The sequence below is a fragment of the Pongo pygmaeus genome, chromosome 2, assembly GCF_028885625.2.
Source record: "Pongo pygmaeus isolate AG05252 chromosome 2, NHGRI_mPonPyg2-v2.0_pri, whole genome shotgun sequence".
NCBI classification, from domain to species: Eukaryota; Metazoa; Chordata; class Mammalia; order Primates; family Hominidae; genus Pongo; species Pongo pygmaeus.
The window spans coordinates 116,846,165-116,859,362 of record NC_085930.1 but is presented as its reverse complement, the minus strand read 5'-3'; the positions used below and the strand labels follow the sequence as shown (position 1 = coordinate 116,859,362).

Sequence of the window (13,198 nt, the reverse complement as noted above, 5' to 3'; positions counted from 1 at the left end):
AGGATGGCTTATCACTTAATTCTTCACTTTTTATCATGATAAGTAAATGTTTCCATCTGATCTTTGATGTCTAAAGACAGGATAAAAATTATCCCACTTCATACTGCTGGTGAATCTTAAGAGTAGAAAACTTTTTTTTTTTTTTGAGATGGAGTCTCACTGTCACCCAGGCTGGAACACAGTGGCGTGATCTCAGCTCACTGCAAGCTCCACCTCCTGGGTTCACGCCATTCTCCTGCCTCAGCCTCCCGAGTAGCTGGGACTACACCCGGCTACTTTTTTGTATTTTTAGTAGATACAGGGTTTCACTGTGTTAGCCAGGATGGTCTCGATCTCCTGACCTCATGATCCGCCCACCTCAGCCTCCCAAAGTGCTGAGATTACAGGCATGAGCCACTGCACCCGGCCAAGAGTAGAAAACATTTTAAACAGACCTTCAGCAAGTAGATGGTCAAATTTAGCAAATAAAAACATAGGATGCCAATTAAATTTGAATTTTAGTTGAACAACAAATAAATTTTTGTATAAGTATATATATGCAATATTTAGGGACATATTTATACTAAAAAATTATTCATTGCTTATCTGAAATTTAAATTCAACAGGGAATTCTGTATTTTGTCTGGCAACCCTACCACTAAGAAAGCAGGGAGGAAGAGCAGAAGGGGAGAAAAATCAAGGATTACCTAAATAAGAGCAACTTGATTTGCATTTGCTAGTTTTTGCTTCCCATCTTTTTCCAAATTTTCTTAAAATGAATATTCATTTTAATATTTAAAATGTTCATTTTAAAATAAGAAATTAAATATAGGCTAGTCTACCATCTTATTTTAACAGGAATCAGAATAAAAGTGTAAAAGGCAAACTATTTAAATCAGCATTTGCAATTTTTGTCCCCCGGAATCTATTCACTCATCATCTGGTATCAGCCCTCTCCCACCTTCTGGTACTCTCTGTTGACGTATGGATGAGATAGGGTAGCATGTGATTTGGACCTAAGCCAATCAAGAATCTCCATCCTTCTGATCACATTTAGCTACAGAGGTATACATCATGATCCAAAGTGAAGCCTAGGACATTTGTTCGAACCACTGAAAGAGAGAGACAGATGCGTCAACAAGTCCAGAAAAGTGGGACAAGTCAGAGATTAGAGACTTCAATGTCATCTCCACAGAGAGTCTGAGATGGAAGCCAACTAGCAGAGAGCTCAGTTGAAAGATGGGAGACAATGGGTCATAGTGACATTGGTGAGCTCCCTGAAGCCAGCTGTACTTGAAGCCAGCCTGACACTTTTATTAGGAGAGTCAAAAAAAGTCACTTTTTTGCCAATTTTTAGCCCATTCGAGTCTGTCATTTTCAATAGGAAGAGCTATAAATAGCCTACCCTATGGCCAGTTAAGGATACAAAGAGGAAAAAAAAAGGAAAAGTGAAGACAGAAAAAAGTTAAAAAGGTTGGGTGGATTAGAGACCCACTCAGCTCTGGAAAACAGCTGAGGGAGAGACCTTCGAGAAAGGTACAAAGAGTAAGGAATAAGAGGAAAAGGGAAAGTAACCAAGCCAAAGCGAGAGAAAGAAGAACCCACACCAACACTCACAATACCCTACAGAGAAAAAAAAGAGGCACAGGAACATAGGCCATAAGACACAAAGGACATTGGAGAAGCAGCATTCCCTTCGAATGGGCTTTTATGAGATTTTTACCAAATACCATTAAATAAGCTTTTATTTTCACAACCCTAAGTATAAATGAGGACAGTCTTCATGGGCCACAGATCAAATGACATTAAGTCCAAAAACCAAAGGCTCCCTAGATGTGGTTTCTACAAAATGTCTACATCTAATAGATCCCATACAAAGTGGCCCCATCCTAGAGTGTGTGTAACAGGTATGCTGGTTATCTTTGACTCACTGATACCTAAGAAAGAAAGGCTGACAACCTAGCCTCATCTCAACCCATCCTAACAGCTAACAAGTACTAGCATTTTATGTGCAGGACATTAGACTAATTGTTCTATATCCATTATCTCACGAGGTTAGTTCCCTAGCCAAGGCAAGGGGATGAAGAAACTGAAGCTTAAAGAGGTTAATTAATTGGCCTAAGGTCACAGATCTGGTATGTTGGAAACAAGACTTGAATGCTAAACTCCAAGCCTTAAATACTATCATCTGCTGCATACCCTGAGTATTTTAGGTTTCTCTGGCCATGCCTTCTTGCACTCTTTGTAAAATGGAGACATCCCAGCCTTATGAAGTGTCCATTTTAAAAATATTAAATTTTACCTACTTAGAATTTCTAGAATCTTCCCAAATTATTTAAATTTTTGTCATCTAAAGTTCTTTTCAGGAAGTTTCCTGATTTCCCCATAATGAAAAAGAAGAACACTCAATTCTACAATAACTTTATACTCCAGTATTAGCCAGTACCTACAGAAGAGAGAAATATCTGTAGTATTTTTTAAATGACTATATATGCAAAGAGTAATTCTAGAAGGACACATAACAAGCTAGTAACAGGTTGTTTCTGGGGATGGGATTTAGGGGTTGAAGTTCAGGGGTATGTAATGGATTTTACACCAAAGAATGCTCTGTGTTGTCTGAATGTTTTACATGTAGATACATTATCTTTATTTTTTAAAATTAATTTCTAAACAGATATTAGAAAAGAATTTTAATGAACATAAATCATTTTTAACATAATTGAACATTGTGGAAAAAAATTACCTTGCAGAGTAGAAAGGAGACGCAAGAACCTCTGAACTACTTCCTGCTTCAGAAAGTTTTTATGCAATAACCGGTTTCCTGAGTTCATATACTTCACCAGCTGCTCCAAGACCTTCCTGAAAATGTCGTTTTCACTAGTGGGTCCATCACCATTGCTGAATCCTACAAAACAGCACCAGGTAATGCTTCTGAATACAGAAATTGCAGCTGTTACAGATTGCAAAAATAACCACAATTCTCCAACCCTCCACATACTCACATGCTGTGCAGTGTGACTTTGCCGCTCCTCCCATCAAGAAGTGGAGCCTCTTTCCCCTCCACCCTCCCCTGATTCTGGACTAGCTTCATGACTTGCTATGACAAATAGAATGCAGTAGATGTGATTTTTGTGCCATTTCTAAGCCTGGGCTTCAAGAAGCCTTGTATACTTCTGCTGACTTTCTTGAGGCTGTGGCCTTCATCATGTAAACAAGTCAGGCTAGCCTACTGAGAGATAAGAGACAACATAGAACAGGAAGGAATCGGCCTAGTTGTCCAAACTGAGACCTTATAGATGTGAAAGAAACCAGCCAACATCAGCAAAGACTGCAGACACTTGAGTAAGTTCAATTAAGGCCATAAGAGCAGCCCAGACTAAATTGCTGACCTGTAGGATCAGGAGCCAAATAAATGCTTGTTGGTTTTGGGGGGTTTTTTTGTTTTTTTGGTTTTGTTTTTTTTTTTTTTGAGATGGAGTCTCACTCTTATCGCCCAGGCTGGAGTGCAGTGGCATGATCTCCACTCACTGCAACCTCTGCCGCCAAGGTTCAAGCAATTTTCCTGCCTCTGCCTCCCGAGTAGCTGGGATTACAGGCACCTGCCACTGCGCCCGGCTAATTTTTGTAATTTTAGTAGAGACGGGGTTTCACCATATTGGCCAGGCTGGTCTTGAACTCCTGACCTCATAATCCACTCGCCTCGGCCTCCCAAAGTGCTGGGATTACAGGCGTGAGCCATCACACCCAGCATGCTTGTTGTTTTAAGCCACGAAATTTGGAGTATTTTGTTATGCAGTAATAGATAACTGATATAACAATTCAGGGAGTGACAGCAGAAAGATGGCTTAGCACGATGGCAACATCCAACTACATGTCAGCCACCCAAATATGTCTTATTTGCAAGTGGAAAAGGCCAAGTAAGGAGCCATCTCTCTGGCCAAGGAAGGGAAGGCAATATCTTTTTCATTCAACTTATTTGATAAAGTAGTCATGATGAGAAAACACCCACTGGCTGGGTGCGGTGGCTCACTCCCGTAATCCCAGCACTTTGGGAGGCTGAAACGGGTGGATTGCTTGAGCTCAGGAGTTCAAGACCAGCCTGAGCAACATGGCAAAACCCAGTCTCTACAAAACATATATATGTACACACACATATACATATATATAGACATATTCATATATACAAATAAAATACAAAAATTAGCCAGGTGTAATGGCATATGCCTGTGGTCCCAGCTACTCAGGAGGCTGAGGCAGGAGGATTGCTTGAGCCCAGGAGGTTGAGGCTGCAATGAGTAATGATTACACCACTGCACTCCAGCCTGGGCAACAGAGCAAGACCCTGTCTCCAAAGAAAAAAAAGAGAGAGAGAGAGAGAGACAGAGACAGAGAGAGAAAGAAAGAAAGAAAAGAAAGAAAGAGAAAGAAAGAAAGAAAGAAAGAGAAAGAAAGAAAAGAAAGAGAAAGAGAGACAGACAGAAAGAAGGAAGGAAGGAAGAAAGAAAGAAAGAAAGAAAAAGAAAGAAAGAAAGAGAAAAAATAGTCACTGATGAAGTATGAAGTGTTGGAAAAAAATGACAAAATTTTTATTAGGTATCAAAAAGTATTGTTAATTAAAATGGAATCTTACTGAACAGATAAGAGAGCAGAACTGGACATTTATTTTCACATCAAGTGAAAACAGCCTGGCGCAGAGTAGCACTATCATGGTTGTGAAGAGATGAATGAATGTTCAATGTCATGTTCTACCAGAGTGGGAATACTTTAAAAGAGACAGGCTATTTGAAAATAGGAAAAAAATTAAAAGCATGCTTCAGTCAGGTTCCCTGGCAGCAGACACCAGATTTGTGCACAAGTAGTTTATTAAGGAGGAAGACCAGTAGGGGAGTGGGGGAAGCAGAGTAAGGGTGAGAAGGGAAGCCAAACCCAGGTATGCACTCAGGCAAAGTCCCACAGAGGGTGGTCTCAGCCTGATCCCACAGGAAGGCTCTGGAGTGTGAGTCACACTTCAGAGTGGTCCCTGTGCAAGGCAAAGGAAATGGGCTTTCATACTCTCGCATCTATCAGTCACTAGCTACAGGCTGCCTTTGGACAATATAAATTCCCAGACATTTCTGGTTTAAAAAGAAGCATGAGCAAAACAGCCGCTATAAGCCCAAAGACACTCCCTTGAAAACAAGCCTTGGGTGCTGACTTTTCAAACTGCACACATACCAATGTCAGGGGGTACCCAGAAATGGTGAAAGGGATCCAGGGGAATCAAGACAGAGCTCTCCAACATCTGCCACACCTTCTGACACACATCGAAATCACATTTCAATAAATCAAGCCAGAATACCAGAAACATACACACATCCATTTCCGGGGCAAACACTCATTGCCCACTCTAATCAAGAGATGTTCAGGTGCCAGGCAGAAGGAAGATCCACTATAGCATCATCCTCCAGAGAACAGAATATGATTATCATTTGGCAAAGAAAGACCCACATCACCTTGGCTGGAAGCTCACTGAGACAGAAATTGTGTGTAGTAAAGCAATATCTGGCTAGCATCCCTGGACTTTGCCCTCCCATCTTCATCCTAAAATACCTATGAAGACACACAAAAAAGGATGAAAACTCACAGTACAAAAAAAAAAAAAAAAAAAGGACCTTTGGTAAAAGAGAAACTTCCTTCACTATCAAGCTGATGGAAACTTGCTGCTTGTCTGCCTGATTGAATCTTTGCAAAAACATCATTCTTCCCCCAGGAAAGTAAGTTTAGTAAAAAACTCACATGAAAATGAACAGAAACATACTAAGCTCAACAAAAGACACAATTAGATGCAGCTGCATAATAAATACATGATTACATGGTTCAGACTTGTTAAGAAGACAGTTATAGATGAGTGAAAGATTCAAACATCAGGAAAGAAATCAGAGAATGATACAGATGGAAAGTTGCTAAATACTGACAAATGGTATCCCTTGGTAGGAGGGCTGTGGGTGACTTGTTTACTTCACTGATCTTTTCTGATTTTGTTTCTAAATTTCATATAAGCTTAAAGAGTCAAAAGAAACATCAGGAAACAAAGTTGCTTATGCATTATAATCAAGAGTTTTTTAAAAGATGACTACGTAAGTACTGAACAACAAAAGACTGAATAAAAATGTGCTAACATGTAATTACAATAAATTTGCTTTTATAGAAAACTATACTTTTACAAATTTTCAACAATGATCACATTTAGCAAATACAGCAGGTCCTCAAATAACATTCCTTTCAACAGAGTTTCATTATAACATCGATGAGAAAACAAATTGGGTCCCCACCGGGGACACTGTGTGGAATTTGCACATTCTTCCCATCTTTGCCTGGATTTTCTCTAAGTATTCAGGTTTCCTCCCACACCCCAAAGATGTGCACGATAGGTGAACTGGCATGTCTCAGTTGTCCCAGTCTGAGTGAGTGTGGATGTGTGTGAGTGAGCCTGTAATTGAATGGAATCCTGTGGAGGGCTGGCTCCCACTGGGCTTCCTGAGCTGCCAGAATAAACTGGCCACCTTCAACACTGAACTGGAATAACTCGGTAAACAATTATCTTACTTGTTTTTATTAACCTTTCTTAAATGTATATATAGCTCACATTTATTTCCATGTTTAATATTAGATCTTTATTTAGAAGTCTGGTGATGTTTTTGTGACCAAAACTATGCCTTAGGAACTTAACTCTTGTTTGTTATCAATTAACCTATGGTAAAACTGGTTTTGTTATACATCATTTTGCTTCAAGTCAGTTTCCAAGAACCTGCTAATAATGTTAAGTGATGACTTACTGTGTATATACGCAGATTTGAAATTAAAAATTAAAAACCTCTTCTGAAGTTGCAACCATAGTCAGAAGTAATAGAAAATAGAAATAAATTATTTCAAAAGGAGATTTCATTTTTGTCCAAAATCTTTTTATAAGGTTTAAAAAGCAAAAGTGTTAGGTTTTATTACATACATTTTTATCAATTTAAATTTACATTCTCATCACATTTTATAAAAGAAAATATAAATATATAACTAAAAATGCATGGAATAAGACTAAATGACCAAATCACAAATACATTAATTTTTTTCTGACAGATACGATTACAGATAATTAATAGTTTCTTTTCTACATTTCATAAATTTTCTAAATATATAAAAAGATTGGTTTTATAAAAAGGAAGAAGTATGACAGACATCCTTTAAGTCAATACCCTATGCCTGATTTACTGAAACAGGCACTGTCCTGGTGCTGAGCACAGCAGAAAGCAGCTGGCTCCCCACTGGAGCACCAGAGAGCCAAGGTTTCAGAGGCCTGATGTAAGCTGACTCAAAAAGGCCAAGAACTAGTAAATCAGAGAGAAGATCACAAACAACTGTGAGAAAAACAAAGGCTCCAATCTTGCGCTTCTTGGTCCTAAGGAAAGAGCTGAGCAGCAACAGCAGGTAGAGAAAGTGGACATGCTGCCATCTGGTGGTGGCTATGAAAACTGGATAAAGACCATTCTGTAATCTTGACTATTTAGGACTAAAGCCTTGCTCCTCAAAGTGGTCCCTGGCTTGCCCTGGCAGCTAGTGAGAAATACAGAATCTTAGGACCTGCCCTGAACCTGCTGAATCAAAATGTGCATTTTAGCAGGCTCTCAAATGATTCATGTACATGTTAACATGGAGAAACACTGGTTTAGAGAACAGCAGAAATCTTTAGCAAGACCCTTTATTTCTCACCTAGATGCCAAAAGCAGCCCCATCCTAAGAGATGAGGACCACTGTTATCAGCAAAATGGGGTGCAGCAAACTTGAGGAAGAGTCAAGGGAGAAAGTATCTTTCATCGTGGTCTGTAAATTGGAATGTTCATTCATCTGGATGTAAAACAACTCATATCCTAATGTTATTGTACTCAGGACCATAGATGCAAAAAACAAATGTTAGGCACAGGTACAGCTCCCTAGCAGCAGCTCTTCCTAAAGACAATGCTTCCATCTGTCCCTTTAATGGATTAGGATGGGGAAGGATTAAGGTCCATAAAAACAAAGTAGATCCTCCTTCATTCCCGTGGCCCTGGGCCTCCTCCTTTGATTCTCCCAGTCTCTTCAACTACTTTCTGGATAGAAACACCTTCTGGGAGCTAAAGTCTAAAGCTACATTATCCCATACATGGCCACTAACTTACATAAAATTACAGTTAATTAAATAAAATGAAATTTCTGTTTCTTCAGATGCATGAGCCACACACATTTCAACTGCTCAACAGTCACATGTGATGAGTGGCTATCATATCAGACAGAATAGGTGTAGGACATTTCCATCATCTAGGAAAATTATACTTCATGGACCTAGTCTAGAAAGATCCCCCAGCCCCACCTTAGGTTTTAAACTTTGTGCCATCAGTAAAATCTTAGAAACAAAATGTATGCATGTAACTCTATACAACTCTCTGGATGTATAAAGGAACAGTGATATTCAGTATATAATTTCATTCGAAGATCATCACCTATAGAGTTCACATAGGCTTTATTTAGGCTTCTCCACAAGTTCTACTGCTGTGTCAGGAGTGGTGGCTCACGCCTATAATCGCAGCACTTTAGGAGGCTGAAGGGAGTGGATCACCTGAGGTCAGGAGTTGGAGACCAGTCTGACCAACACATTGAAACCCCATCTCTACAAAAAATACAAAATTAGGCGGTCATGGTGGTGCATGCCTGTAATCCCAGCTACGTAGGAGACTGAGGCAGGAGAATCGCTTGGACCCGGGAGACGGAGGTTGCAGGGAGCAGAGATTGTGCCATTGCACTCCAGCCTGGGCAACAAGAGCAAAACTCTGTTTCAAAAAAAAAAAAAAAGAGAGAGAAAGAGAGAGTTCCACTGCCTAGAATACTTTGGGAAATATACAACTCCACCTTGCCAGCCCTTCCTGATTAACTTCTCCTCTTTACAGATTTTTTTTTTTTTACTAGTTCCTTTCACTCGTGTTTCTCTATAGTCTTTCAATATTCCTCTAGCATGGCAAGAAAATCTTTGTGACCAATGGTCTGGAAACCTTTACAGAAATCAAACATCCAACAAGTTTACCGTTGAGTATGGAAGGCTTTAGGCTTGACTGCATCCACTACCATCACAGACTACCTGGTAAGCCAAATGGCAAGCCTGGAATGATGCACAGTCCTCTCATGCATGCTTTTCTGCCAAGCAAGTACAGGTGAATTCTAATGAGTGAAAAGGGGACACACTGAGATTCTACTGAGTCTCTTCTCTTGGTTCCAAACCCAGGTCACATTTAACTGGTGAAGGAGAGAGAAGCGAGAGCAAGAACCTTGCCTCAGAAGACAAGGCATTTTTAGGATTAACAGATATTCAAGGATTGTATTATACAAGGAAACTAAAAAAAAAAACAAAAAAAAACCACCTAAAACCTTAAAAACTAAACCAACATGAATGACTTAGGCAAAAGATTTTAACACTAAATAGAACATACACAGTATTCTAAGAACTGAAATTAAAATTAATAAAAGATAAAATTTGCAGGCTGAGTGCAGTGGCTCACATCTGTAATCCCAGCACTTTGAGAGGCAAAGGCGGGCGATCACCTGAGGTCAGCAGATCAAGACCAGCCTGGCCAACATGCTGAAACCCCGTCCCTACTAATAATACAAAAATTAGCCGGGTGTGGTGGTGCACACCTGTAATCCCAGCTACTCAGGAGGCTGAGGCAGGAGAAACGCTTGAATCCGGGAGGCAGAGGTTGTGGTGAGCCAAGATTGTGCCACTGCACTCCAGCCTGGGCAACAAGAGCAAAACCCCGTCTCTTAAAAAAAAAAAAAATTATATATATATATATTGCACACAAGTCAGCCATTTTCTACCACTAACCAGTGGTTCTTCTTTTGCCATTATTTTAAAGCCTGAAAATTCACTGACCTGTTTGGCTACTTGGAGTTTCTCAAATCATGGAAACCATTCTGAAACTGAGATGATATGCACAAGCTCTCAAAAAGCATTCCACAATCACCTACTCATTATACTACCTCACAGAAGAAATTAGTATTCCTAAAAACATGAGGTCATTTAAAAACTAAACATGATATGTCAAAGCTTTAAAAGAACACCCATGAAAAGGATAAAAATAAAAAGAGGGGTCTACCCCTCTCTCCGTGTTCTCACAGTCTCATAGAAATGACATCTTTAAAATAAATAAATAAGAATTAAAACATAAATGGGGAAATGGAGTCAAGGGAGAAGTGTTTAAAAAGCAGCTTCAATCTCCCTCACATAAAACTTTTCTCACTCTGGCAATTGCAATAATCCACAGCCTGACAGACTATCTCCCACCCCAACACATGCCCCATACAGGTTGCCTGCAATTTGCTGCCCACTTGCACATTCAAGAGAGGGAGTGTTTCTAGAGAAGCATATTTAAATTACTGCAGGAAATGAATGCTTACCAACTATTAAGTATTAATCAATCTAGTCCTTCAATCATAAATACAAACCATCCAAAGATCAGAAGATAATTAGGGAAAAGGAATAGCACAAAAGAGAAGCAAGAAAATGAGTCAGGCTGGGCATGGTGGCTCATGCCGATAATCCCAGCACTTTGGGAGGCCGAGGCAGGTAGATCACTTGAGGTCAGGAGTTCAAGATCAGCCTGGCCAACATGGTGAAACCCAGTCTCTACTAAAAATACAAAAAGTAGCCGGGTGTGGTGGTACATGCCTGTAATCCCAATGACTTGGGAGGCTGAGGCAGGAGAATTGCTTGAACCTGGGAGATGGGAGGTTGCAATGAGCTGAGATCGCATCACTGCACCCCAGCCTGGGCAACAGTGCGAGACTCCATCTCAAAAAAAAAGAAAATGAGTCAACTAACCCCAAAAGTAACATTAATAAATCAGGGAAGAAAGGAGAAAGTTTTTTTAAAAAAAATTATTTGCTTTTTTAAATGCAATGCAAGAAGATGTGGCAAGTATAAAACATGAATAAGCAGCTATAGATAAGAAACAATCAAAAGAGTTCTAGAAATTAAAACTATAATTTTCCAAATTAAAAAATGCAGCAATGGACGAGACAAATTATAAAAGGAAGCTTTAGATGAATTTAAAGATCTGGGAAGAGAAAAGGAGACAGAGACTAGTAGGGAAAGGTACAGAGACGTATATTATAAATTCAAGAAGCTCATCCATTTAATAGCAGTGGCAAAGAGAAAAGAGACTTGGATGGGAACAAAATAATAGAAGATAATTCCCCTGAGCTAAGGAAACAGAATGCAAGGGGCCAACAGGTGCCAAGCCAGAAGAATGAGGAAGGACCCACATCTAGATACATACTAAGGAAATTTCAGGACTCCAAGGACAGAGAAAATTCTAGAGGGGGAAAAAATGAGACTGACATCAGACTTCTATCAGTAGCAATGGGAGCTAGAAGATAATGAAATAATTTATACAAAGTTGTGAGGAACAAGCTTTTACAGTATATTTCATAAAACTAAGATACCATAGATATTGACGAACATACCAGAAAAGGCTGCCATTAAATTATGACACGTCACTGATTATAAAACACATTCCCATTTCAAAGATGTTAAAATTGCTGGGCGGCGGGGGGGCGTGTAACTTACTATTGATGAAATACAATGCCTATATTCAGACAAATTATCCATCAATATGAGGGTAAAAGAAAGACATTTTCAAAAATTCTGTAAGTCTACTATCTATGCCTGCTCCATGAAAAACTTGCTTGACCAAGTACTCCAACCTATCAAGGAGGAAATCTATGTGGATAACAGTAGCCACAGGAGTCATGTATGAGTGCAAGAACTACAAGAAGTGTAAAAATACATACATGTTTCATTAAACTGAGATGCTTAAAGAGTATCACATTTAAAGAGCAAAGTTTTCAGGACATTTGGTGATTCCTTTCTATAGGTCTGCCCATGTTACTAGTTGTGGAAAGAGTAACATTTACATAATTATACCAGCATGCAAATGTCATTCACTAATTTGCAATTTTTAGAATCAATCTGTAGATGCAGCATGAAAAACTTAGAGTTAAGAAATAGAATATAAATGATACAAATAGCATTACTAAACAAAACCCAACAAATAGGACTGACACAGCCAAGCACTTCATCTTTTACGCAGTCTTGTCAGCAGATGCTGTCCAAAATTGATAAACCAAGAAATAGAGATGTATGTGTATTTTAAATTGTTGGCCATAATTGTTTCTAAGGAATAGACTTGATTTTGTTATCTCATATTCTGTCTAATTTTTTTTTCCTTTTTTGCTGTGTGCATGCATGGGAAAAAAAAAATCACCCACACTGTCCAAAGGTGGACTTGAAAAAGTTCCCAGAATGTCATAGCATCTCTCTAAATAAGAGCTGTCTCATTCTACCTTAAAAAAAAAAAAGAGCAAACAAGTTTTCCAAAGATTGGTAGGTCTCACTTCCATATATATGTATGTGTGTGTGTGTGTCTGTGTATATATACAAAAAAAGAGATAAACTGACTTGTTTCTCATGTCACAGAACCAGTTTTATCCCCCACAAAAGTTAATACACTGGAAGCTGTACCTGATAGGTCCTTAGAACACGTAGCTAGCTTTTCCAAGTGACTGTTGATTTTCTCGATGGCTTTGAAGTTCTTATTCCTCTTCAGGACATCCACAACAGACCGAGACTGTCGATCCAGCAAAGTGGGATCTGCCCCAAAGCGCAGGAGCATCTGCACATCCTCTGTTTGTCCTAGGGCAGGCCAAAACGAGAAGGGGGGTTTGTCATGGTTCCTTCCATAAGATGTCCCCATGAGTGCTCTTCTTCTCAGTCTCCTCCCAAGCAGCCCCGGGAAAGAGGACTAGGGTCTTCTGCTTGTGGAGCCTGAACTGCTAGCCTCAGGTAGTCCACCCAACTCCCTGAAGCAAGGAGTTCTGTGTAGAGTGGGAAGGACAATAGCTTTCAAGAGGTTCAGAAGTGCGCTTCTCTCTACCTTTCTCCCCTCTCCTTGGTAACAAGCAAGGAGAGGGGGAATCTGGTTACTAAGCAACAGTTACAGCTGTAGGGATAACATCAAGCTGTGACTTCAGATTTCTTTATTCCCTAGAGAGGAAACAAAATATTCTTCCAGGAGAAAAGTCTGCCTGGAAACAGGACATGAAAGCGGTGATTGCTTTGGCATCAGGGGCTGTTTTGTTGTCACTGTTACCACCCTCCTAG

The 13,198-nt window shown here is 39.6% G+C and overlaps 1 protein-coding gene across 6 annotated transcripts in view; it reads right to left on the bottom strand.

The window, feature by feature from the left end:
• The window catches only part of TRANK1 (tetratricopeptide repeat and ankyrin repeat containing 1), a 117,097-nt gene that overhangs the window by 34,440 nt on the left and 69,459 nt on the right, over nucleotides 1-13,198 (bottom strand). For all 6 annotated transcript variants that reach the window (XM_063662030.1, XM_063662029.1, XM_054482114.2 and 3 more), the window contains 2 exons: nucleotides 12,560-12,730; nucleotides 2,723-2,884 (listed from right to left, as the gene is read on the bottom strand). In XM_063662030.1, the coding sequence (XP_063518100.1) occupies nucleotides 2,723-2,884; nucleotides 12,560-12,730 (333 nt within the window). The remainder of the gene's footprint in view (nucleotides 1-2,722; nucleotides 2,885-12,559; nucleotides 12,731-13,198) is intronic.